The 22659-nt window shown below is 46.6% G+C and overlaps 2 protein-coding genes across 5 annotated transcripts in view; one reads left to right on the forward strand and one right to left on the reverse strand.

The window, feature by feature from the left end:
- The window catches only part of LOC134927909 (putative nuclease HARBI1), a 170276-nt gene that overhangs the window by 21362 nt on the left and 126255 nt on the right, over positions 1-22659 (reverse strand). For all 4 annotated transcript variants that reach the window (XR_010177769.1, XR_010177772.1, XR_010177770.1 and 1 more), the window contains one exon: positions 18138-18323. The gene's annotated coding sequence lies outside the window, so the exon portion shown is untranslated. The remainder of the gene's footprint in view (positions 1-18137; positions 18324-22659) is intronic.
- The window catches only part of LOC134927911 (pyrimidine-specific ribonucleoside hydrolase RihA-like), a 210965-nt gene continuing 206623 nt past the window's right edge, over positions 18318-22659 (forward strand). Inside the window, exon 1 of the mRNA XM_063923021.1 lies at positions 18318-18513. Coding sequence (XP_063779091.1) covers positions 18498-18513 — 16 coding nt within the window. The 5' untranslated portion in view covers positions 18318-18497. The remainder of the gene's footprint in view (positions 18514-22659) is intronic.

A 22659-nucleotide genomic window follows, 5' to 3' on the forward strand; every position in this document is an offset into this window, starting at 1 on the left:
CGTCCGTTCAAAAGAACGGCCGATATATCGACCAGTGTGTACGGGCCTTAAGATTACAGTTAAAAGCTAACAGCCAGATTGTGTCTACTTTACCTATGCAATGCACATCCGGAAACTTATTGCACACCCCTCATACTCAGAAGCTCTCAGTGCTTTTGATCACCTGAATAAAGTTGACTCCTGTCAGTACAAGTATCTCCTTGATATAAAAGAAAGTGTTCAGTATTAGGTCCCTGTAGAAGCTTAAGGCCAAACAATGCAGAGCAAGGGTTTAACTTGTGGACTTGCCTCAGCTTAGGTGTATACCTGCAAACACCCTGTTAATGAGTTCTAAGCACAAGGCAGTAAGCACTGCTAAAGTATGTTCCCTACATCATAATTGAGAAGTTGACATTTGTGGGGATTATTTACCTGTTCTCTCAGACTTTGTGGTGCAATACTAGTTCTACTTTAAGACAAAAGGGAGCAGTAAAAAGACTTCACCTTGTAGGAGGCTGTGTATATTCCTTTCCAAGGAAGTGTGATCTAGATGGAGTACTCACTTTGTAAGATATTAACTCACAGTGGAGCCAAATACATATGCACACTTAACTGGGTACACACCCTCTGACCGTGTGTCCCAGAGACACTAAATGATCCGCTGTACGACGGAGCAATGTATCATTACATGCTGCATGTAAAAAGTGAAAAGGGGTTTGTGGGTCCTGCCTTTCTGTTGCAAAGAGGAAAAAGAAAACACCTGAACAGCACTCTGTACTACCAGCACCAAATGCTCAACATCTCTTACTATAATGTAATAATAATAATACATATATATACAGTAGGTGTATAGTAACACTGGTGTGCGGCACTCCCGGCTGTTCAATGAGGCTAAAACACCAGCCAGGTACGATATCAATGTTTCAATTTATGTCAATTGTCATCAGGATATACCTGTAAATCACACTGTGTTGCTCTACTTATCCTTGCCGGATGGTGCAGGCATCGGGAGCAGTTACAGCTGACTACAGGAAGTGCCGGACCACTTGCTGGACACACACACACACACACACACACACACACACACACACACACACACACACACACACACACACACACACACACAGAGGCGGAACTACTGCCAGTGCAACCAGTGCGTTGCACTGGGGCCCGCCTCTGTCCAGGGGCCCAAAGCATGTAATGAGTCAAACTGACTCATTACATGCCGCTGCGTGCTGCGGGCAACCGCTGCCTGCAGCGCACAGCCGCCCGGAGAGGAGAAGAGCAGCGGTACGGGGGAAGGAGGAGGAGGGAGGTGGAGGAGGGAGCCGCAGCAGCGCTTTGTTACTGGTGGAGGCGTTGCTGCCCCTCTGCTTCACTATAGGCTGTCTTCCGAGAACAGCCTATAGTGAAGCAGAGGGGCAGCAGCAGCGCCTCCACCAATAACACAGCGCTGCTGCTGCTCCCTCCTCCACCTCCCTCCTTCTCTACTGCCCGGGAATCGTCAAACTGCATCGAGGAGCCTGAGCCAGCGGAGAGGGTAAGTATAATTCTTCTTTCTTTCTTTCTTTCTGTCTTTCTGTCTCTGTCTTTCTTTCTTTCTGTCTTTCTTTCTGTCTTTGTTGGGACTGCCTGCCACTATGTGTAAAAATGGGGAATCTGCCTGCCGCAATGTGTAAAAATGGGGAATCTGCCTGCCGCAATGTGTAAAAATGGGGAATCTGCCTGCCGCAATGTGTAAAAAGGGGGAATCTGCCTGCCGTAAGTGTAACAAGGGGGAATCTGCCTGCCGTAATGTGTAACAAGGGCACGGTCTGCCGTAATGTGTAAAAAGGGGACGCTGTCTGCCGTAATGTGTAAAAAGGGGGACGCTGTCTGCAGTTGTGTAAAAAGTGTACGCTGTCTGCCGCTATGTTTAACAAGGGCACACTGTCTGCCGTTATGTGTAAAAAGTGTACGCTGTCTGTAGCTATGTGTAACAAGGGCACGCTGTCTGCCGTTATGTGTAAAAAGGGGACGCTGTCTGCCGTTATGTGTAAAAAGTGCACGCTGTCTGCCGTAATGTGTAAAAAGGGGGACGCTGTCTGCCGTAATGTGTAAAAAGGGGACGCTGTCTGCCGTAATGTGTAAAAAGAGGAATCTGTCCGCTGTAAGGTGTAAAAGGGTCTCTACCTGGTGTAGTGGTGCTACTGTGCGGCATAATTTGAATAATAGAGACTACTGTGCACCGTTTTATGAATTGGTATTATTTTGTGGCCACACCTCTTCCCCACGAAGCCACGCAACTATGTATTTTTGCGCGCGCCTAAGACGCGCACTGCCCCTGTTTTGCATGCAGGGGTGGGGCTCCGATGCCGTTTCTTGCACACAGTGCTAAAATGTCTAGTTACGGCACTGTTGCTAGGTATCCATTTCTCTGGCCCTGAGCAGGTCCCCCTCACCAGATCCTCTCCAGGGGTGAGGGGGTGGACTTGGATGGGATGGGGGGCCCAAAGCATTTTGCCGCACCTGGGCCCACCGCTCGCTAGTTCCGCCACTGCACACACACATATACACACTATATATACAGGTTGAGTATCCCTTATCCAAAATGCTTGGGACCAGAGGTATTTTGGATATCGGATTTTTCCGTATTTTGGAATAATTACATACCATAATGAGATATCATGGTGATGGGACCTAAATCTAAGCACAGAATGCATTTATGTTACATATACACCTTATACACACAACCAGAAGGTAATTTTAGCAAATATTTTTTATAACTTTGTGCATTAAACAAAGTGTGTCTACATTCACACAATTCATTTATGTTTCATATACACCTTATACACACAGCCTTAAGGTCATACAATACAATATTTTTAATAACTTAATGTATTAAACAAAATTTGTGTACATTGAGCCATCAAAAAACAATGGTTTCACTATCTCACTCTCACTCAAAAAAGTCCGTATTTCGGAATATTTGGATATTGGATACTCAACCTGTATGTGTGTGTGTGTATATATATATATATATATATATATATATAACAACAGGTACAGAGTGCGCTGGTGATTACAACTGGTTAAAAAATGATCAATTCCAGATTCAAGGGTGAGACTTCTCTTGAGTTCTTTTATCCCCTTGGGGAATTCCGGATTGGGGCCTATAGAGAAACCCTCTCACCAAAGAAATCACCTGACAAGAAATTCACAGTTTAGTTACAGGAATTCTTTATATAAAATAAGTTTTAATCCATAGTTACAAAGTTGACATACTATAGAACATTATAAAACAACAATTAATTGGACACACACCGAAATGCTTTAGATGTTAAGATAATCCTCCACACCTTAGCGGTGTGAGCTCTTGGAGGACTAATCAGAGCAAAGGGATAGTGTACAATAATTGATAAACCCTACGCGTTTCGTCCACTCGGACTTCTTCAGGGGTAAAATATGTCTGGGTGAAAAATACGGAAAAAATAAGAATTTACTCACCGGTAATTCTATTTCTCGTAGTCCGTAGTGGATGCTGGGTACTCCGTAAGGACCATGGGGAATATACGGGCTCCGCAGGAGACTGGGCACTCTAAAAGAAAGATTAGGTACTATCTGGTGTGCACTGGCTCCTCCCTCTATGCCCCTCCTCCAGACCTCAGTTAGGGAAACTGTGCCCGGAAGAGCTGACACTACAAGGAAAGGATTTGGAATCCAGGGTAAGACTCATACCAGCCACACCAATCACACCGTACAACTCGTGATAACTATACCCAGTTAACAGTATGAATAACAACTGAGCCTCACTGAACAGATGGCTCATAACAATAACCCTTTAGTTAAGCAATAACTATATACAGTACCAGTATTGCAGACAATCCGCACTTGGGATGGGCTCCCAGCATCCACTACGGACTATGAGAAATAGAATTACCGGTGAGTAAATTCTTATTTTCTCTGACGTCCTAGTGGATGCTGGGTACTCCGTAAGGACCATGGGGATTATACCAAAGCTCCCAAATGGGCGGGAGGGTGCGGATGACTCTGCAGCACCGAATGAGCAAACTCAAGGTCCTCCTCAGCCAGGGTATCAAACTTGTAGAATTTTGCAAACGTGTTTGACCCCGACCAGGTAGCAGCTCGGCAAAGTTGTAATGCCGAGACCCCTTGGGCAGCCGCCCAAGAAGAGCCCCCTTCCTCGTGGAATGGGCTTTTACTGATTTAGGATGCGGCAGTCCAGCCGCAGAATGTGCAAGGTGAATCGTGCTACAGATCCAGCGAGCAATAGTCTGCTTAGAAGTAGGAGCACCCAGCTTGTTGGGTGCATGCAGGAGAAACAGCGAGTCAGTATTTTCTGACTCTAGCCGTCCTGGAAACATAAATTTTCAGGGCCCGGACTACATCCAGCAACTTGGAAGCCTCCAAGTCCCGAGTAGCCGCAGGCACCACAATAGGTTGGTTCAAATGAAACGCTGATACCACCTTAGGGAGAAATTGGGGACGAGTCCTCAATTCTGCCCTGTCCCTATGGAAGATCAGATAAGGGCTTTCACATGACAAAGCCGCCAATTCTGACACATGCCTAGCCGAAGCCAAGGCCAAATATATATATATGTGACCACTTTCCACGTGAGATACTTCAACTCCACGTTCTGAAGTGACTCAAAACAATGTGATTTTAGGAAATCCAACACTACGTTGAGATCCCAAGGTGCCACTGGAGGCACAAAAAAGGGGCTGAATATGCGCACTCCCTTAACAACGTCTGAACTTCAGGCAGCGTCTTTTCTAGCCTTTAACAGCGTAGGAATCACTTCATCTGGAACGCCCTTTTCCGTTAGGATCCGGCGTTCAACCGCCAAGCCTTCAAACGCAGCCGCGGTAAGTCTTGGAACAGACAGGGCCCCTGCAGTAACAGGTCCTGTCTGAGATACAGAGGCCATGGGTCCTCCGAGATTATTTCTTGTAGTTCCGGGTACCAAGTGCTTCTTGGCCAATCCGGAACTACGAGTATAGTTCTTACTCCTCTCTTACTTACTATCCTCAGTACCTTGGGTATGAGAGGAAGAGGAGGGAACACATAAACCGACTGGTACACTCACGGTGTCACTAGTGCATCCACAGCTATCGCCTGAGGGTCTCTTGACCTGGCGCAATACTATTTTAGCTTTTGTTGAGGCGGGACGCCATTATGTCCACCTGTGGCCGTTCCCAACGGTTCACAATCTGCGTGAATACTTCTGGATGATGTCCCCACTCTCCCGGGTGGAGGTCGTTCCTGCTGAGGAAGTCTGCTTCCTAATTTTCCACACCCGGAATGAACACTGCTGACAGTGTTAGCACGTGATACTCCGCCCATCGGAGAATCCTTGTGGCTTCTGCCAACGCCATCCTGCTTCTTGTGCCGCCTTGTCGGTTTACATGGGCGACAGCCGTGATGTTGTCTGACTGAATCAGCACCGGCTGGTTTTGAAGCAGGGGTTCTGCTTGCCTTAGGGCATTGTAAATGGCCCTTAGGTCCAGAATATTAATGTGTAGGGAAGTCTCCTGACCCGACCATTGTCCTTGGAAGTTTCTTCCCTGAGTGACTGCTCCCCAACCTCGGAGGCTTGCATCTGTGGTCACCAGGACCCAGTCCTGAATGCCGAATCTGCGGCCCTCGAGAAGATGAGCACTCTGCAGCCACCACAGCAGAGACACCCTGGCCCTCAGGGACAGGGTGATCAGGCGATGCATCTGAAGATGCGATCCTCACTTGTCTAACAGGTCCCACTGAAAGTTCCTTGCAAGGAACCTGCCGAAGGGAATTGCTTCGAAAAAAGCTACCATCTTTTCCAGGATTCGCGTGCACTGATGCACCGACACCTGTTTTGGTTGCAGGAGGTCTCTGCCCAGAGATGACAACTCCTTGGCCTTCTCCTCCGGGAGAAACACCTTCTTCTGTTCTGTGTCCAGAAACATGCCCAATATCAGCAGACGCGTCGTAGGAACCAGCTGCGACTTTGGGATATTCAGAATCCAGCCGTGCTGTTGTAGCACTTCCTGAGATAGTGCTACTCCGATCAACGACTGCTTCTTGGACCTCGCCTTTATAAGGAGATCGTCCAAGTACAGGATAATTATAACTCCCTTCTTTCGAAGGAGTATCATCATTTTGGCCATTACCTTGGAACACACCCTCGGTGCCGTGGACAGACCAAACGGCAACGTCTGGAATTGGTAATGGCAGTTCTGTACCACAACCTTGAGGTACTCCTGGTGAGGCGGGTAAATGGGGACATGTAGGTAAGCATCCATGATGTCCAGTGACACCATAATATCCCCCTCTTCCAGGCTTGCAATAACCGCCCTGAGCGATTCTATTTTGAACTTGAACTTCCTTATATAAGTGTTCAAGGATTTCAAATTTAGAATGGGTCTCACCGAACCGTCTGGTTTCGGTATCACACACATTGTGGAATAGTAACCTCGTCCCTGTTGAAGGAGAGGAACTTTGATTATCACCTGCTGGAGGTACAGCTTGTGAATTGCCGCCAGTACTACCTCCCTTTCCTTGGGAGTAGCAGGCAAGGCTGATTTGAGGTAACGGCGAGGGGGAGACGTCTCGAACTCCAGCTTGTATCCCTGAGATACCTGTAGAACCCAGAGATCCACCCGTGAGCGAATCAACTGGTCGCTGAAGTTCCGGAGACGGGTCCCCACCGCACCTGGCTCCACCTGTGGAGCCCCAGCGTCATGCGGTGGACTTAGTGGAAGCAGGGGAGGATATTTGTTCCTGGGAACTGGCTGTCTGGTGCAGCTTTTTCCCTCTACCCCTGCCTCTGGGCAGAAAGGACGCGCCTCTGACCCGCTTGCCTTTCTGAGGCTGAAAGGACTGTACTTGATAATACGGTGCTTTCTTAGGCTGTGAGGGGACCTGAGGTAAAAAGGTCGACTTCCCAGCTGTTGCTGTGGACACGAGGGCCCTCATTCCGAGTTGTTCGCTCGCAAGCTGCTTTTAGCAGCTTTACACACGCTAAGCCGCCGCCTACTGGGAGTGAATCTTAGCTTCTTAAAATTGCGAACGAAAGATTCTCAAAATTGCGAATACACACCTCTTAGCAGTTTCTGAGTAGCTTCAAACTTACTCGGCATCTGCGATCAGTTCAGTGCTTGTCGTTCCTGGTTTGACGTCACAAACACACCCAGCGTTCGCCCAGACACTCCCCCGTTTCTTCAGACACTCCCGCGTTTCTCCCAGAAACGGCAGCGTTTTTTCACACACACCCATAAAACGGCCAGTTTCCGCCCAGAAACACCCACTTCCTGTCAATCACATTACGATCACCAGAACGAAGAAAAAAACGTGAGTAAAATTCCTAACTGCATAGCAAATTTACTTGGCGCAGTCGCACTGCGGACATTGCGCATGCGCACTAAGCGGAAAATCGCTGCGATGCGAAAAAATTTACCGAGCGAACAACTCGGAATGAGGGCCCAGGTCCGAGAGACCGTCCCCAAACAATTCCTCACCCTTATAAGGCAAAACTTCCATGTGCCTTTTAGAATCAGCATCACCTGTCCACTGCCGAGTCCATAATACTCTTCTGGCAGAAATGGACATTGCATTAATTCTAGATGCCAGCCGGCAAATGTCCCTCTGTGCATCTCTCATATATAAGACTACGTCTTTAATATGCTCTATAGTTAGCAAAATAGTGTCCCGGTCAAGGGAATCAATGTTATCTGACAGGGAATCAGACCATGCTGCTGCAGCACTACACATCCATGCTGAAGCAATAGCAGGTCTCAGTATAGTACCTGAGTGTGTATACACAGACTTCAGGATAGCCTCCTGCTTTCTATCTGCAGGCTCCTTTAAGGCGGCCGTATCCTGAGACGGCAGTGCCACCTTTTTTGATAAGCGTGTGAGCGCTTTGTCCACCTTAGGGGATGTCTCCCAGCGTAACCTATCCGTTGGCGGGAAAGGGTACGCCATTAGTAACCGCTTAGAAATTACTAGTTTCTTATCTGGGGAACCCCACGCTTCTTCACACAATTCGTTTAACTCATCAGATGGGGGAAAAGTCACTGGCTGCTTTTTCTCCCCAAACATAATACCCTTTTTTTGTGGTAACCGGGTTAATGTCAGAAATGTGCAACACATTTTTCATTGCCGTAATCATACATCGGATGGCCCTAGTGGATTGTATATTTGTCTCATCCTCGTCGACACTGGAGTCAGACTCCATGTCGACATCTGTGTCAGCCATCTGAGGTAGCGGGCGTTTTTGAGCCCCTGACGGCCTCTGAGATGCCTGGGCAGGCGCGGGCTGAGATGCCGGCTGTCCCAAAGCTGCGTCATCGAACCTTTTATGTAAGGAGTTGACACTGTCGGTTAATACCTTCCACATATCCATCCACTACGGATAGCTGCTTTACATGTACAGTTTGCGCCTAAATTTAGTGCCCCCTCTCTCTTTTTTACCCTTTGAGCCTGGAAACTGCAGGGGAGAGCCTGGGGAGCTGTCTTCCAGCGGAGCTGTGAGGAGAAAATGGCGCCAGTGTGCTGAGGGAGATAGCCCCGCCCCCTTCACGGCGGACTTCTCCCGCTCTTATATTAATATTATGTCAGGGGATTTTTGCACATATATAGTTTATTAGACTATATTATGTGCTGTTTGCCATTGTAAGGTACTCTAATTGCAGCCCAGGGCGCCCCCCCCCCCCCCCAGCGCCCTGCACCCATCAGTGACCGGAGTATGTGGTGTGCATAGGGAGCAATGGCGCACAGCTGCAGTGCTGTGCGCTACCTTAATGAAGACTGGAGTCTTCAGCCGCCGATTTCCAGGACGTTCTTCTTGCTTCTGGCTCTGCAAGGGGGACGGCGGCGCGGCTCCCGGACCGGACGACCGAGGCTGGGCCTGTGTTCGATCCCTCTGGAGCTAATGGTGTCCAGTAGCCTAGAAGCCCAAGCTAGCTGCAAGCAGGTGGGTTCGCTTCTCTCCCCTAAGTCCCTCGTAGCAGTGAGTCTGTTGCCAGCAGATCTCACTGAAAATAAAAAACCTAATAAATAATAAGAATTTACTTACCGATAATTCTATTTCTCATAGTCCGTAGTGGATGCTGGGGACTCCGAAAGGACCATGGGGAATAGCGGCTCCGCAGGAGACTGGGCACAAAAGTAAAAGCTTTAAGACTACCTGGTGTGCACTGGCTCCTCCCCCTATGACCCTCCTCCAAGCCTCAGTTAGGATACTGTGCCCGGACGAGCGTACACAATAAGGAAGGATTTTGAATCCCGGGTAAGACTCATACCAGCCACACCAATCACACCGTACAACTTGTGATCTGAACCCAGTTAACAGCATGATAACAGAGGAGCCTCTGAAAAGATGGCTCACAACAATAATAACCCGATTTTTTGTAACAATAACTATGTACAAGTATTGCAGACAATCCGCACTTGGGATGGGCGCCCAGCATCCACTACGGACTATGAGAAATAGAATTATCGGTAAGTAAATTCTTATTTTCTCTGACGTCCTAGTGGATGCTGGGGACTCCGAAAGGACCATGGGGATTATACCAAAGCTCCCAAACGGGCGGGAGAGTGCGGATGACTCTGCAGCACCGAATGAGAGAACTCCAGGTCCTCCTCAGCCAGGGTATCAAATTTGTAGAATTTAGCAAACGTGTTTGCCCCTGACCAAGTAGCTGCTCGGCAAAGTTGTAAAGCCGAGACCCCTCGGGCAGCCGCCCAAGATGAGCCCACTTTCCGTGTGGAATGGGCTTTTACAGATTTTGGCTGTGGCAGGCCTGCCACAGAATGTGCAAGCTGAATTGTACTACAAATCCAACGAGCAATAGTCTGCTTAGAAGCAGGAGCACCCAGCTTGTTGGGTGCATACAGGATAAACAGCGAGTCAGATTTTCTGACTCCAGCCGTCCTGGAAACATATATTTTCAGGGCCCTGACTACGTCCAGCAACTTGGAATCCTCCAAGTCCCTAGTAGCCGCAGGCACCACAATAGGCTGGTTTAAGTGAAATGCTGAAACCACCTTAGGGAGAAATTGAGGACGAGTCCTCAATTCTGCCCTGTCCGTATGAAAAATTAGGTAAGGGCTTTTATAGGATAAAGCCGCCAATTCTGAGACACGCCTGGCTGAGGCCAGGGCTAACAGCATTACCACTTTCCATGTGAGATATTTTATATCCACAGTGGTGAGTGGTTCAAACCAATGTAATTTTAGGAACCCCAAAACTACATTGAGATCCCAAGGTGCCACTGGAGGCACAAAAGGAGGCTGTATATGCAGTACCCCCTTGACAAACGTCTGGACTTCAGGAACTGAAGCTAGTTCTTTTTGGAAGAATATTGACAGGGCCGAAATTTGAACCTTAATGGACCCTAATTTTAGGCCCATAGACAGTCCTGTTTGCAGGAAATGCAGGAAACGACCCAGTTGAAATTCCTCTGTAGGGGCCTTCCTGGCCTCACACCACGCAACATATTTACGCCAAATACGGTGATAATGTTGCACAGTTACATCCTTCCTGGCTTTGATCAGGGTAGGGATGACTTCATCCGGAATGCCTTTTTCCTTCAGGATCCGGCGTTCAACCGCCATGCCGTCAAACGCAGCCGCGGTAAGTCTTGGAACAGACATGGTCCCTGCTGGAGCAGGTCCTTTCTTAGAGGTAGAGGCCACGGGTCTTCCGTGAGCATCTCTTGAAGTTCCGGGTACCAAGTCCTTCTTGGCCAATCCGGAGCCACGAGTATAGTCCTTACTCCTCTCCTTCTTATGATTCTCAGTACCTTGGGTATGAGAGGCAGAGGAGGGAACACATACACTGACTGGTACACCCACGGTGTTACCAGAGCGTCCACAGCTATTGCCTGAGGGTCCCTTGACCTGGCGCAATATCTGTCCAGTTTTTTGTTGAGGCGGGACGCCATCATGTCCACCTTTGGTTTTTCCCAACGGTTCACAATCATGTGGAAGACTTCTGGGTGAAGTCCCCACTCCCCCGGGTGGAGATCGTGTCTGCTGAGGAAGTCTGCTTCCCAGTTGTCCACTCCCGGAATGAACACTGCTGACAGTGCTATCACATGATTTTCCGCCCAGCGAAGAATCCTTGCAACTTCCGTCATTGCCCTCCTGCTTCTTGTGCCGCCCTGTCTGTTTACGTGGGCGACTGCCGTGATGTTGTCCGACTGGATCAGCACCGGCTGACCCTGAAGCAGAGGCCTTGCCTGACTTAGGGCATTGTAAATGGCCCTTAGTTCCAGGATATTTATGTGAAGTGACGTTTCCATGCTTGACCACAAGCCCTGGAAATTTCTTCCCTGTGTGACTGCTCCCCAGCCTCTCAGGCTGGCATCCGTGGTCACCAGGACCCAGTCCTGAATGCCGAATCTGCGGCCCTCTAGAAGATGAGCACTCTGCAACCACCACAGGAGAGACACCCTTGTCCTTGGAGACAGGGTTATCCGCTGATGCATTTGAAGATGCGATCCGGACCATTTGTCCAGCAGATCCCACTGAAAAGCGTGGAATCTGCCGAATGGAATCGCTTCGTAAGAAGCCACCATTTTTCCCAGGACCCTTGTGCATTGATGCACTGACACTTGGCCTGGTTTTAGGAGGTTCCTGACTAGGTCGGATAACTCCCTGGCTTTCTCCTCCGGGAGAAACACCTTTTTCTGTACTGTGTCCAGAATCATCCCTAGGAACAGCAGACGTGTCGTCGGAATCAGCTGCGATTTTGGAATATTTAGAATCCATCCGTGCTGTCGTAGTACTACTTGAGATAGTGCTACTCCGACCTCTAACTGTTCTCTGGACCTTGCCCTTATCAGGAGATCGTCCAAGTAAGGGATAATTAAGACGCCTTTTCTTCGAAGAAGAATCATCATTTCGGCCATTACCTTGGTAAAGGGTGCCGTGGACAATCCAAACGGCAGCGTCTGAAACTGATAGTGACAGTTCTGTACCACAAACCTGAGGTACCCTTGGTGAGAAGGGCAAATTGGGACATGGAGGTAAGCATCCTTGATGTCCAGAGACACCATATAGTCCCCTTCTTCCAGGTTCGCTATCACTGCTCTGAGTGATTCCATCTTGAATTTGAACCTTTGTATGTAAGTGTTCAAGGATTTCAGATTTAAAATAGGTCTCACCGAGCCGTCCGGCTTCGGTACCACAAACAGCGTGGAATAATACCCCTTTCCCTGTTGTAGGAGGGGTACCTTGATTATCACCTGCTGGGAATACAGCTTGTGAATGGCTTCCAATACCGCCTCCCTGTCGGGGGGAGACGTTGGTAAAGCAGACTTCAGGAACCGGCGAGGGGGAGACGTCTCGAATTCCAATTTGTACCCCTGAGATACTACCTGCAGGATCCAGGGGTCCACTTGCGAGTGAGCCCACTGCGCGCTGAAATTCTTGAGACGGGCCCCCACCGTGCCTGAGTCCGCTTGTAAGGCCCCAGCGTCATGCTGAGGACTTGGCAGAAGCGGGGGAGGGCTTCTGTTCCTGGGAAGAGGCTGTCTGCTGCAGTCTTTTTCCCCTTCCTCTGCCCCGGGGCAGATACGAGTGGCCTTTTGCCCGCTTGCCCTTATGGGGACGAAAGGACTGAGCCTGAAAAGACGGTGTCTTTTTCTGCTGAGAGGTGACCTGGGGTAAAAAGGTGGATTTCCCAGCCGTTGCCGTGGCCACCAGGTCCGATAGACCGACCCCAAATAACTCCTCCCCTTTATACGGCAATACTTCCATATGCCGTTTGGAATCCGCATCACCTGACCACTGTCGCGTCCATAACCCTCTTCTGGCAGAAATGGACAGCGCACTTACTCTTGATGCCAGAGTGCAAATATCCCTCTGTGCATCTCTCATATATAGAAATGCATCCTTTAAATGCTCTATAGTCAATAATATATTGTCCCTGTCCAGGGTATCAATATTTTCAGTCAGGGAATCCAACCAAGCCACCCCAGCACTGCACATCCAGGCTGAGGCGATTGCTGGTCGCAGTATAATACCAGTATGTGTGTATATACTTTTTAGGATATTTTCCAGCTTCCTATCAGCTGGTTCCTTGAGGGCGGCCGTATCAGGAGACGGTAACGCCACTTGTTTTGATAAGTGTGTGAGCGCCTTATCCACCCTAGGGGGTGTTTCCCAACGCGCCCTAACCTCTGGCGGGAAAGGGTATAATGCCTCATTTAATTCATCTGATTCAGGAAAAACTACGGGTAGTTTTTTCACACCCCACATAATACCCTTTTTTTGTGGTACTTGTAGTATCAGAAATGTTCAAAACCTCCTTCATTGCCGTGATCATGTAACGTGTGGCCCTACTGGAAAATACGTTTGTTTCCTCACCGTCGACACTGGAGTCAGTGTCCGTGTCTGGGTCTGTGTCGACCACCTGAGGTAACGGGCGCTTTAGAGCCCCTGACGGTGTTTGAGACGCCTGTACAGGTATTAACTGATTTGCCGGCTGTCTCATGTCGTCAACAGTCTTTGTAAAGTGCTGACACTATCACGTAATTCCTTCCATAAGACCATCCAGTCAGGTGTCGACTCCCTAGGGGGTGACATCACTAATACAGGCAATTGCTCCGCCTCCATACCATTTTCCTCCTCATACATGTCGACACAACGTACCAACACACAGTACACACACAGGGAATGCTCTGATAGAGGACAGGACCCCACTAGCCCTTTGGGGAGACAGAGGGAGAGTTTTCCAGCACACACCAGAGCGCTATATATATACAGGGATAACCTTATATAAGTGTTTTTCCCTTATATAGCTGCTGTATAGATTTATCTGCCAATTTAGTGCCCCCCCTCTCTTGTTTTACCCTGTTTCTGTAGTGCAGGACTGCAGGGGAGAGTCAGGGAGCTTCCCTCCAACTGAGCTGTGAGGAAAAATGGCGCCAGTGTGCTGAGGAGATAGGCTCCGCCCCCTTCTCGGCGGCCGTTCTCCCGCTTTTTCATGGAAAAACAGGCATGAGTTAAATGCATCCATATAGCCCAGGAGCTATATGTGATGCATTTTTTGCCCCCTAAGGTGTTTATATTGCGTCTCAGGGCGCCCCCACCCAGCGCCCTGCACCCTCAGTGACCGGAGTGTGAAGTGTGCTGAGAGCAATGGCGCACAGCTGCGGTGCTGTGCGCTACCTTATTGAAGACAGGACGTCTTCTGCCGCCGATTTTTCCGGACCTCTTCTGCTCTTCTGGCTCTGTAAGGGGGACGGCGGCGCGGCTCTGGGACCCATCCATGGCTGTGCCTGTGATCGTCCCTCTGGAGCTAATGTCCAGTAGCCTAAGAAGCCCAATCCACTCTGCACGCAGGTGAGTTCGCTTCTTCTCCCCTTAGTCCCTCGATGCAGTGAGCCTGTTGCCAGCAGGTCTCACTGAAAATAAAAAACCTAAAGCTAAACTTTTTTCTAAGCAGCTCAGGAGAGCCACCTAGACTGCACCCTTCTCGTTCGGGCACAAAAATCTAACTGAGGCTTGGAGGAGGGTCATAGGGGGAGGAGCCAGTGCACACCAGGTAGTCTTAAAGCTTTTACTTTTGTGCCCAGTCTCCTGCAGAGCCGCTATTCCCCATGGTCCTTTCGGAGTCCCCAGCATCCACTAGGACGTCAGAGAAACTTTCTTTACTAGAAGCTCAGGAGAGCCCCTAGTGTGCAACCAGCTCGAGCCGGGCACAGATTCTAACTGAGGTCTGGAGGAGGGGCATAGAGGGAGGAGCCAGTGCACACCAGATAGTACCTAATCTTTCTTTTAGAGTGCCCAGTCTCCTGCGGAGCCCGTCTATTCCCCATGGTCCTTACGGAGTACCCAGCATCCACTAGGACGTCAGAGAAAATGGCTTAGGGAATGAAAAGGCATACATATAAATTCCACTAGAGGGAGTATAATATATTAGTACCTACCTAAAATTGTAATGTGACAAATTCACAAGAAATTTATAATGCAGACTTGGTCTAAGAAAATCCAGTGTATCGCCTACGGGATTGGATCTAATAAAACAAATACTTTATTGGACACTTAATTTATAAAGAGCCAAAATTGTAAAAAAAAAAAATTTTTTTAAAATAAGTGATACTGACCCAAAAATATAAGGCATGATAGAACCACTTGGAATATCTATAGTATAAGCGTAATCTGCTGGAATTCGATATATTTCACAGGAATTTATGGATCTGATGGGGAATATTTTGTATTATTAGACACTTTGTTTATGAAGAATCACATAAGCAGAAAAGTATGCACAAAGACTAGTACTAACCCGAAAAATGGATGTGATCCACATGTGGGACAATATCAATATTAACTGATTCAAACCCTGGGAAAAATGGACAATACACCACCATTTAAAGAAATAGAAGATCCATAATGGCTGGCAGCAGCCAGGAACAGCGATTAAAAACTGAAAAAAATCTGAAACCTCTTTCTGACACAGCTTGATAAACTGAATAGTATACACAGGCCCAGTGGTATATAGTAACAATCCCGTGATTAGCATATGAATGAAGTGATAATTCAGCACACCAACTGAGTGTGTGTTTGCAGCATCCAGAGAGGGGCCCCTGACGAAAACCACGGAGAGTTGGAACGGCCTTCGGGCTGTAGTACTAGGATCATGTCCAGATGTTTCTTCTGTAAGGAATTAACCCCTTTTTTCTTTTCATCATCAAAACGTGAGTGCTGGTCTTTTATTCTTTTCTTTTGCAAAAGTGAGTGTATGTATGTATGTGTATATGTATGTGTGTGTGTGTGTATGTATATATATATATATATATATATATATATGTATGTACAGGCATTACCAATAAAGCGCATGCATCGATCTCCGGGAAAAGAGCGCAATGGCCATTTTCCCAGTGATTTTTCTATTGTGCATGTGCAAAACACTGGGAAACTGTTGCCGCACCATTTTCCCAGTGATTCCTGCAGCGCTGCTGCTGCACCGCAGGATTCCGGAGGGTGAGTATTCTAAATAATAGGTGCAGGGTGTGCGGTGTGGGCCCCCCTGGACTAGGGGGGCCCGTGTGCAGTATCCATTATAAATAAGCCAGTGGCCTGGTCCTTAATTGGGAATATTTACATTTCTATATTATTATCATTGGGAAGGCAACCCAGCATACAGCTTTTCCCGGAATGCCCTTTTACATGCTTAATTATGTGTATAATTTTAAAACAATAGGGTACATTTTTGTATCCAGTATTTAATTAGTAAAGTTACACGTAAATCAATTAAAACATCACCAAAAAGCTGAACTCAACTTGCAGATCACCAGGTCCTCTCAGTCCTTTCACCACCTGACTGACCATGGTAACTTTCAGGTTACACACTCAACATGTTTAACACATATTACAAATTACAAAAAGTAAATATGACAATTATACTATAGTCCACAAATATTTTCTTTCACAGAGATACAGGGATAGACTTTCATTTCAGGGTCATATCATAAATATTGTGGGAAGAGGGATGGCTGTTCCTTGGCGGCGACTGGGAGGTGGCTATAATGTACGCAAAAATGTTTTGCTCAGTGGGTGTGTTAAAGGGAATGTCGCAGGCAATGGTATAGTTACCATAAATGCAGAGAGTGCTGCAGCTATAGGGCCCAGAGTGGAGAAGGGCCCACCCTCTCTGTCACAGCTACATGTGTTATATACATTTTTCACCATTGAGTGACTTATAGGGGCCCTTACAAACTTTGGCCATGGGGCCTACAATATAGTTATGCTTCTGGGCCTGCTCACTGTAATGTGGTATATAAGGGCATTATAAAGTTACATAATATGAACGGTGGCACTTTAATGTGGCACAGTATGAGGGGGAGTCACTATAATGTGGCATAATATGAACGGCGATCACTGTAATGTGACATAATATGAACTGGGAATACTGTATGCCATAATGTGAATTGGGTATACTGTGTTGCATAATGTGTATTGGCAGCCCTACAATGTGGCATAATGTGAACTAGGACATTACTAAATAAACCAGGGCATTATTATGGGGCATATCATTAGATATGGCACTGCTACAGTTACGAAAATGAACTAGGTAAGTACTGTGGGGCATAAAATGAACAACTGCTGCAGAGAGGTGACTCTCTAGAAGCATTGTGGCAGGGGCCCCTTCAGAATGCTGCTATGGGGCCCAACATTTTCTGGCTACACACCTGGTCACAGGCATGCCAATGAAAGCAGCTGAATACACAGATATACCACTGCTAGCATATTGGGCCATAGTCAGACAAACTGTACCTGCCATGGCCCAAGTGCAAGTTTTCGATGGTGCAACCGAAAGACTCTGTTGTGTGCGACTCAGAATCAGACCCATAAACTCTTCCATCTAGAATAAATGATTGTACACCCAATGTTGCCACTGAATTTTCTATTCTTGTTTAATCACTGCACACTTCTCACCAATTGATTCAGCTAGATTAACATTTATGGAGGTCTCAGGGCAAGTATATTATAGGGGCTCCTGTCATTGTCCAAATTGTTTGCCTGACCTACAGATACGTTGCTCTGTCATTGTTGCTGCACCCACGTTATACTGCTCTTCTAGTCGTGCGTAGCTCCAGCAAGTTTACTGATGCCGAATGTTTTTTCGTGAAACTTTTTCCTCCAAAATGCATCTTATTTGCATTGCTACACGAATAAGACACATAAGCAGATTACGCTGATGAAAATGACATGTGGCATGTGTATGTTCTGTGTGTGACTCCAGCTGTATCTGAAATGCTACATTATAGTGTCATTGGTGGAATAAAATGTATCTTTTGGGGAAAAAGACGCCCGGTGTTGACCGAGTCACAGGGGAGTTGGTGGTTCTCATGCTGCGACTTATAATGTACGGAGGCTAGAGCAGGAAAGATGCATCTGTAGACTTGTATGGCAACTGTGCCTCCATGCAACCCAGGCAGATACTGCACATTCTACAGTTATAACTGCACTGCTCTCTGTGAACAGTACACACTACTGCACCATCAGAGTGTGAGTGTGTGTGTGTGTGTGTGTGTGTGTGTGTGTGTGTGTGTGTGTGTGTGTGTGTGTGTAGGGGGGGATTTGTCTCTAACTTTAATGGCTGGTAACAGTTTGCAGCTACTTAACTAACACATTACTACACAACAATCAATAAAGTAGGAGGTACTTAAAAAGTGTCAAGCCCCGGCCATTGAGCAAACTTGAGGGAGTGGAATAGACTTAGATCTCTTATTCTTGTACTGTACAGCCTCTTTTTTTCTCCTGAAATACTTAAACCAAATCTTCCAATATATTCACAGTCAGAGTAAGCTGGAGAGGAACTGGGAAGGATACCAGAGAGTACAGCATAAACCTGAAACAAATCACAAGAGAGAGAGAGAGAGAGAGAGAGAGAGCTCACATAAAAGCCTGCAGGGACAAAACAATCAGTAGACATCACTTCTTTAAAGAAGAACATTCTTAGCCTCCAGAGTTTTCTCTGTAGAGCCACAACAGGAAAGCAGTGTTGTTTTTGTATTAGGTTCTCATGGCGTGCAAAGAAGGTAAGCCTTAACTCTACTTTTTATTTTAATGAAAATTTTATTTATATATCTTATTAAATTTTGAAGCCTTAAGGTAGATCACTGGAAATATATGAAATAGATTTACATGTACATGTATATGATGATGAAATTGTTACAAACTGGTTCCCTTTATCCTTTTACTACTGTACAGTAGTCTGCAATCTATTAACCAACATCAACAGTCATCTGTAATGTGCTACAAATACTTGTTTGTCAGCAAATAAATCATTTATCACTATCTGCTTCCATTAATATAATCCTGTGCAGGCCCTTTGTTGGACCTCATGCAGATGTGTTGCCTGAACTATATTCTGATCACGTTTTATACTTTTTTTTTTTTATAGAAAATATAATATAACGCAAAACAGATCTTTTATTTCCTTGAACTGAGAGTTCATTTACAAGAATTTATATGATGTACTGGAACAAAACTTTATACATTATCTTTTCCCTGTAATGTTGGACATAAATAAGTTTACATTTTAGTACTGTTATCCTATACCAAAATAGATGAGCCTTACTTTTTATATGAACTTCATTGATAAGAAAGGGCTACGTTCATTGAAATGATTATTAAGTGAAAGAGTATCCACTAAGGAAGCAAAGGGTTACTATTTCACAAAATGACAGTAGTTGGGACAGTTTGAAACTGAAGCATCTCCATCTTGCGTCTGCACACTGGGCCTCATTCAGGTCCTGATGCAGAAGTGGCGTCGCTGCAAAGTACTGATGTTTGATACTTTGCGCATGTGACAAACCCGAACTGCACCTGTGCAGTATGGATCTGAGATTATGCTCCTGAGGAAGCTGGCGGTGACCAAGACCAGCGAAACGCGTTGAGCCCTTTTTTTCTTCTTGACCACGGGCACTGCAACTGTTATCCTGAATCATCTGGCAATTTTTGGACTTTAAATCCCCCAGGATCCCTACCAACATTATCCATCTGGAGTCTCTGCACATTCCCCTGCTGCTATTGGACCTCGATCTGCAATTGAGAACCAAGGGGACTTCTTTCTGAGACCATGGTAATATCTATATCTGAAATTATATGAGGATACCTTGGAGGACTGAGTCCTAGCCAGAATACCAGTGCATATTGCCTCATTGGAAACAAAAGTGGTCCTAGGTTAATTTGAGAGACTCTCAATTTTTATTATTGATTACCCTCCTGACAACACACGTCATATTTTTAGATTAATTTTAATAAATGTATGCTAATTTTTTATTTGATAAATTTGTATCCGTTCTTTATTTTGAGATTCAGCCGGCGCCAGTATATTCTTTTTTTGTTTTGTATTCACCCTTTAGGGACTAACCATCCCTATACAGGCTGCCGTTCACAGCGCACTCACTAATTGCATTTTTGGGTCTGAGATGTCAGTCGCACTATGACATCGTTATTAGGGAGGAACTGGGCCAGGAGCTTTGTCTGAGGATGAAGATTTCCTGGCCTCTTTGTAGCATCTGTAGTAGCCGGCTTGTGTGACCCAATGAGTCATGTAGCACACTGATAGTGTCGCTGACGATCTGATGTTGTGTCCTAGGACACAGTAATTTCCACACATTAATTGCCAAACATTATTCTCCACTATATTCAAAGAAGGCCCAACACATCATGCTGGTGCTATTGTACCAATTTTTGGATCGGGGGTGCCTTAATAGGGCAAGACAAATTCTGTGCCGATTACTTTGCTATGTTTAATGTATATACCAGGAGAGAAACTGCCTCATGGTAAACTTTGGGTGAAATCTAGACTGGAGGATACAGTTCCAGCATCCCGAGTCACCATTCTGCTTTTGAGAGAAATTTATCATTCTTTCAAAAGAGAGAAGAGGATGTGTTTCCCATAGCAAACAATCAGGGATGGTTTGGGATGGAAGACCTAAATGGGGAGGCAGTAGACTGATTCTTTGAAAGCAAGAGCAAGAGGCCAACTATTTGTACATGCCGGGATAAATGCAATAACCTTCATTTTAGTAAGCCGTAGGATTTCTGAAATTTACCTGGTAGATTTAAACAGAATCATTTAAAAGGCAAAACCAACCTGGTTTTGCCTTTTAAAATAATGCAGCTTTAAACCTAGTGGCTCATCATAATTGACAAAATTCTGAGGATCAATCGCGGCTGACATCGGCAGTGTGAGATTGCAACATTTTTTGAAAAAAAAACACGGTAATTTACTAAACTACCGTGTTTTTTCAATTTGCACTCATCAATGTCGATGTAATTCTTATTGTCCAGCAATGTTTTATGGGAGAGAATATTAACACACTGCCGGGCTTAACACAATGAAGCCCGGCCGGATCAGCGAGATCCGTGCAGGGCTTCATTATGTACAGTATTGAAATAGTTAAAAGTAAAAAAAAATTGCGTGGGGTCCTCCTCCTAAGCATAACTGGCCCCGGGCTCTTTGAGCAATGCTGGTTGTTTAAATACCTGGAAAAAATTGTGTAGGGTTCCCTGTATTTATACAGCCAGCATCAGGCTCTTGTTCCAGTCCTGGTTCCAAAAATACGGGGGACAAAAGACGTAGGGGTCCCCCGTATATTTAAAACCTGCACGGGGCTCCACTAACCAAAAAGATAATGCCATAGCCGGGGGACACATTTATATTCGTCCCTGCGGCAGTGGCATTACCTCCCCAACTAGTCACCACTGGTCGGGGTTCCCTGGGGGAGTGGGGACCCCTTAAATCAAGGGGTCCCCCACTCCAGACACCCAAGGGCCAGGGTTGAAGCCCGATGCTGTCTCCCCCATCTCTGGGCGGTGAAAGGCTGATAGCCTTTAAAAGTGAAAAATAAAGAATATTGTTTTTTGCTGTAGAACTACAAGTCCTAGCAAGCCTCCCCCGCATGCTGGTACTTGGAGAACCACAAGTACCAGCATTCAGGGAATTAACAGGTCCGCTGGTTCCTGTAGTTCCACAACAAAATAAATACCCCCATAAAAACAGGACACAAACACAGTGAAAGTACAAGTTTAATACACATACATGCACACTTACACACTCACACATACTTACCTAGAGTCCCACGGAGCCCATCGGTCCCCTTGTAAAGTAGAATCCATTGGTGTACCTGTAAAAAAAAATAAGAATTTACTCACCGGTAATTCTATTTCTCGTAGTCCGTAGTGGATGCTGGGAACTCCGTAAGGACCATGGGGAATAGCGGGCTCCGAAGGAGGCTGGGCACTCTAGAAAGATTTATGACTACCTGGTGTACACTGGCTCCTCCCACTATGACCCTCCTCCAAGCCTCAGTTAGGACACTGTGCCCGGACGAGCAGACATAATAAGGAAGGATTTAGAATCCCGGGTAAGACTCTTACCAGCCACACCAATCATACCGTACAACTCGTGATACTATATCCAGTTTGACAGTATGAAAACAACTGAGCCTCTCAACAGATGGCTCAACAATAACCCTTTAGTTAACAATAACTATTTACAAGTATTGCAGACAATCCGCACTTGGGATGGGCGCCCAGCATCCACTACGGACTACGAGAAATAGAATTACCGGTGAGTAAATTCTTATTTTCTCTGACGTCCTAGTGGATGCTGGGAACTCCGTAAGGACCATGGGGATTATACCAAAGCTCCCAAACGGGCGGGAGAGTGCGGATGACTCTGTAGCACCGAATGAGAGAACTCCAGGTCCTCCTCAGCCAGGGTATCAAATTTGTAGAATTTTGCAAACGTGTTTGCCCCTGACCAAGTAGCTGCTCGGCAAAGTTGTAAAGCCGAGACCCCTCGGGCAGCCGCCCAAGATGAGCCCACTTTCCTTGTGGAATGGGCATTTACAGATTTTGGCTGTGGCAGGCCTGCCACAGAATGTGCAAGCTGAATTGTACTACAAATCTAGCGAGCAATAGACTGCTTAGAAGCAGGAGCACCCAGCTTGTTGGGTGCATACAGGATAAACAGCGAGTCAGATTTTCTGACTCCAGCCGTCCTGGAAACATATATTTGCAGGGCCCTGACAACGTCTAGCAACTTGGAATCCTCCAAATCCTTAGTAGCCGCAGGCACCACAATAGGCTGGTTCAGGTGAAACGCTGACACCACCTTAGGGAGAAACTGGGGACGAGTCCTCAATTCTGCCCTATCCGTATGGAAAATC

Source organism: Pseudophryne corroboree, chromosome 5 (assembly GCF_028390025.1).
Source record: "Pseudophryne corroboree isolate aPseCor3 chromosome 5, aPseCor3.hap2, whole genome shotgun sequence".
Taxonomy (NCBI): domain Eukaryota; kingdom Metazoa; phylum Chordata; class Amphibia; order Anura; family Myobatrachidae; genus Pseudophryne; species Pseudophryne corroboree.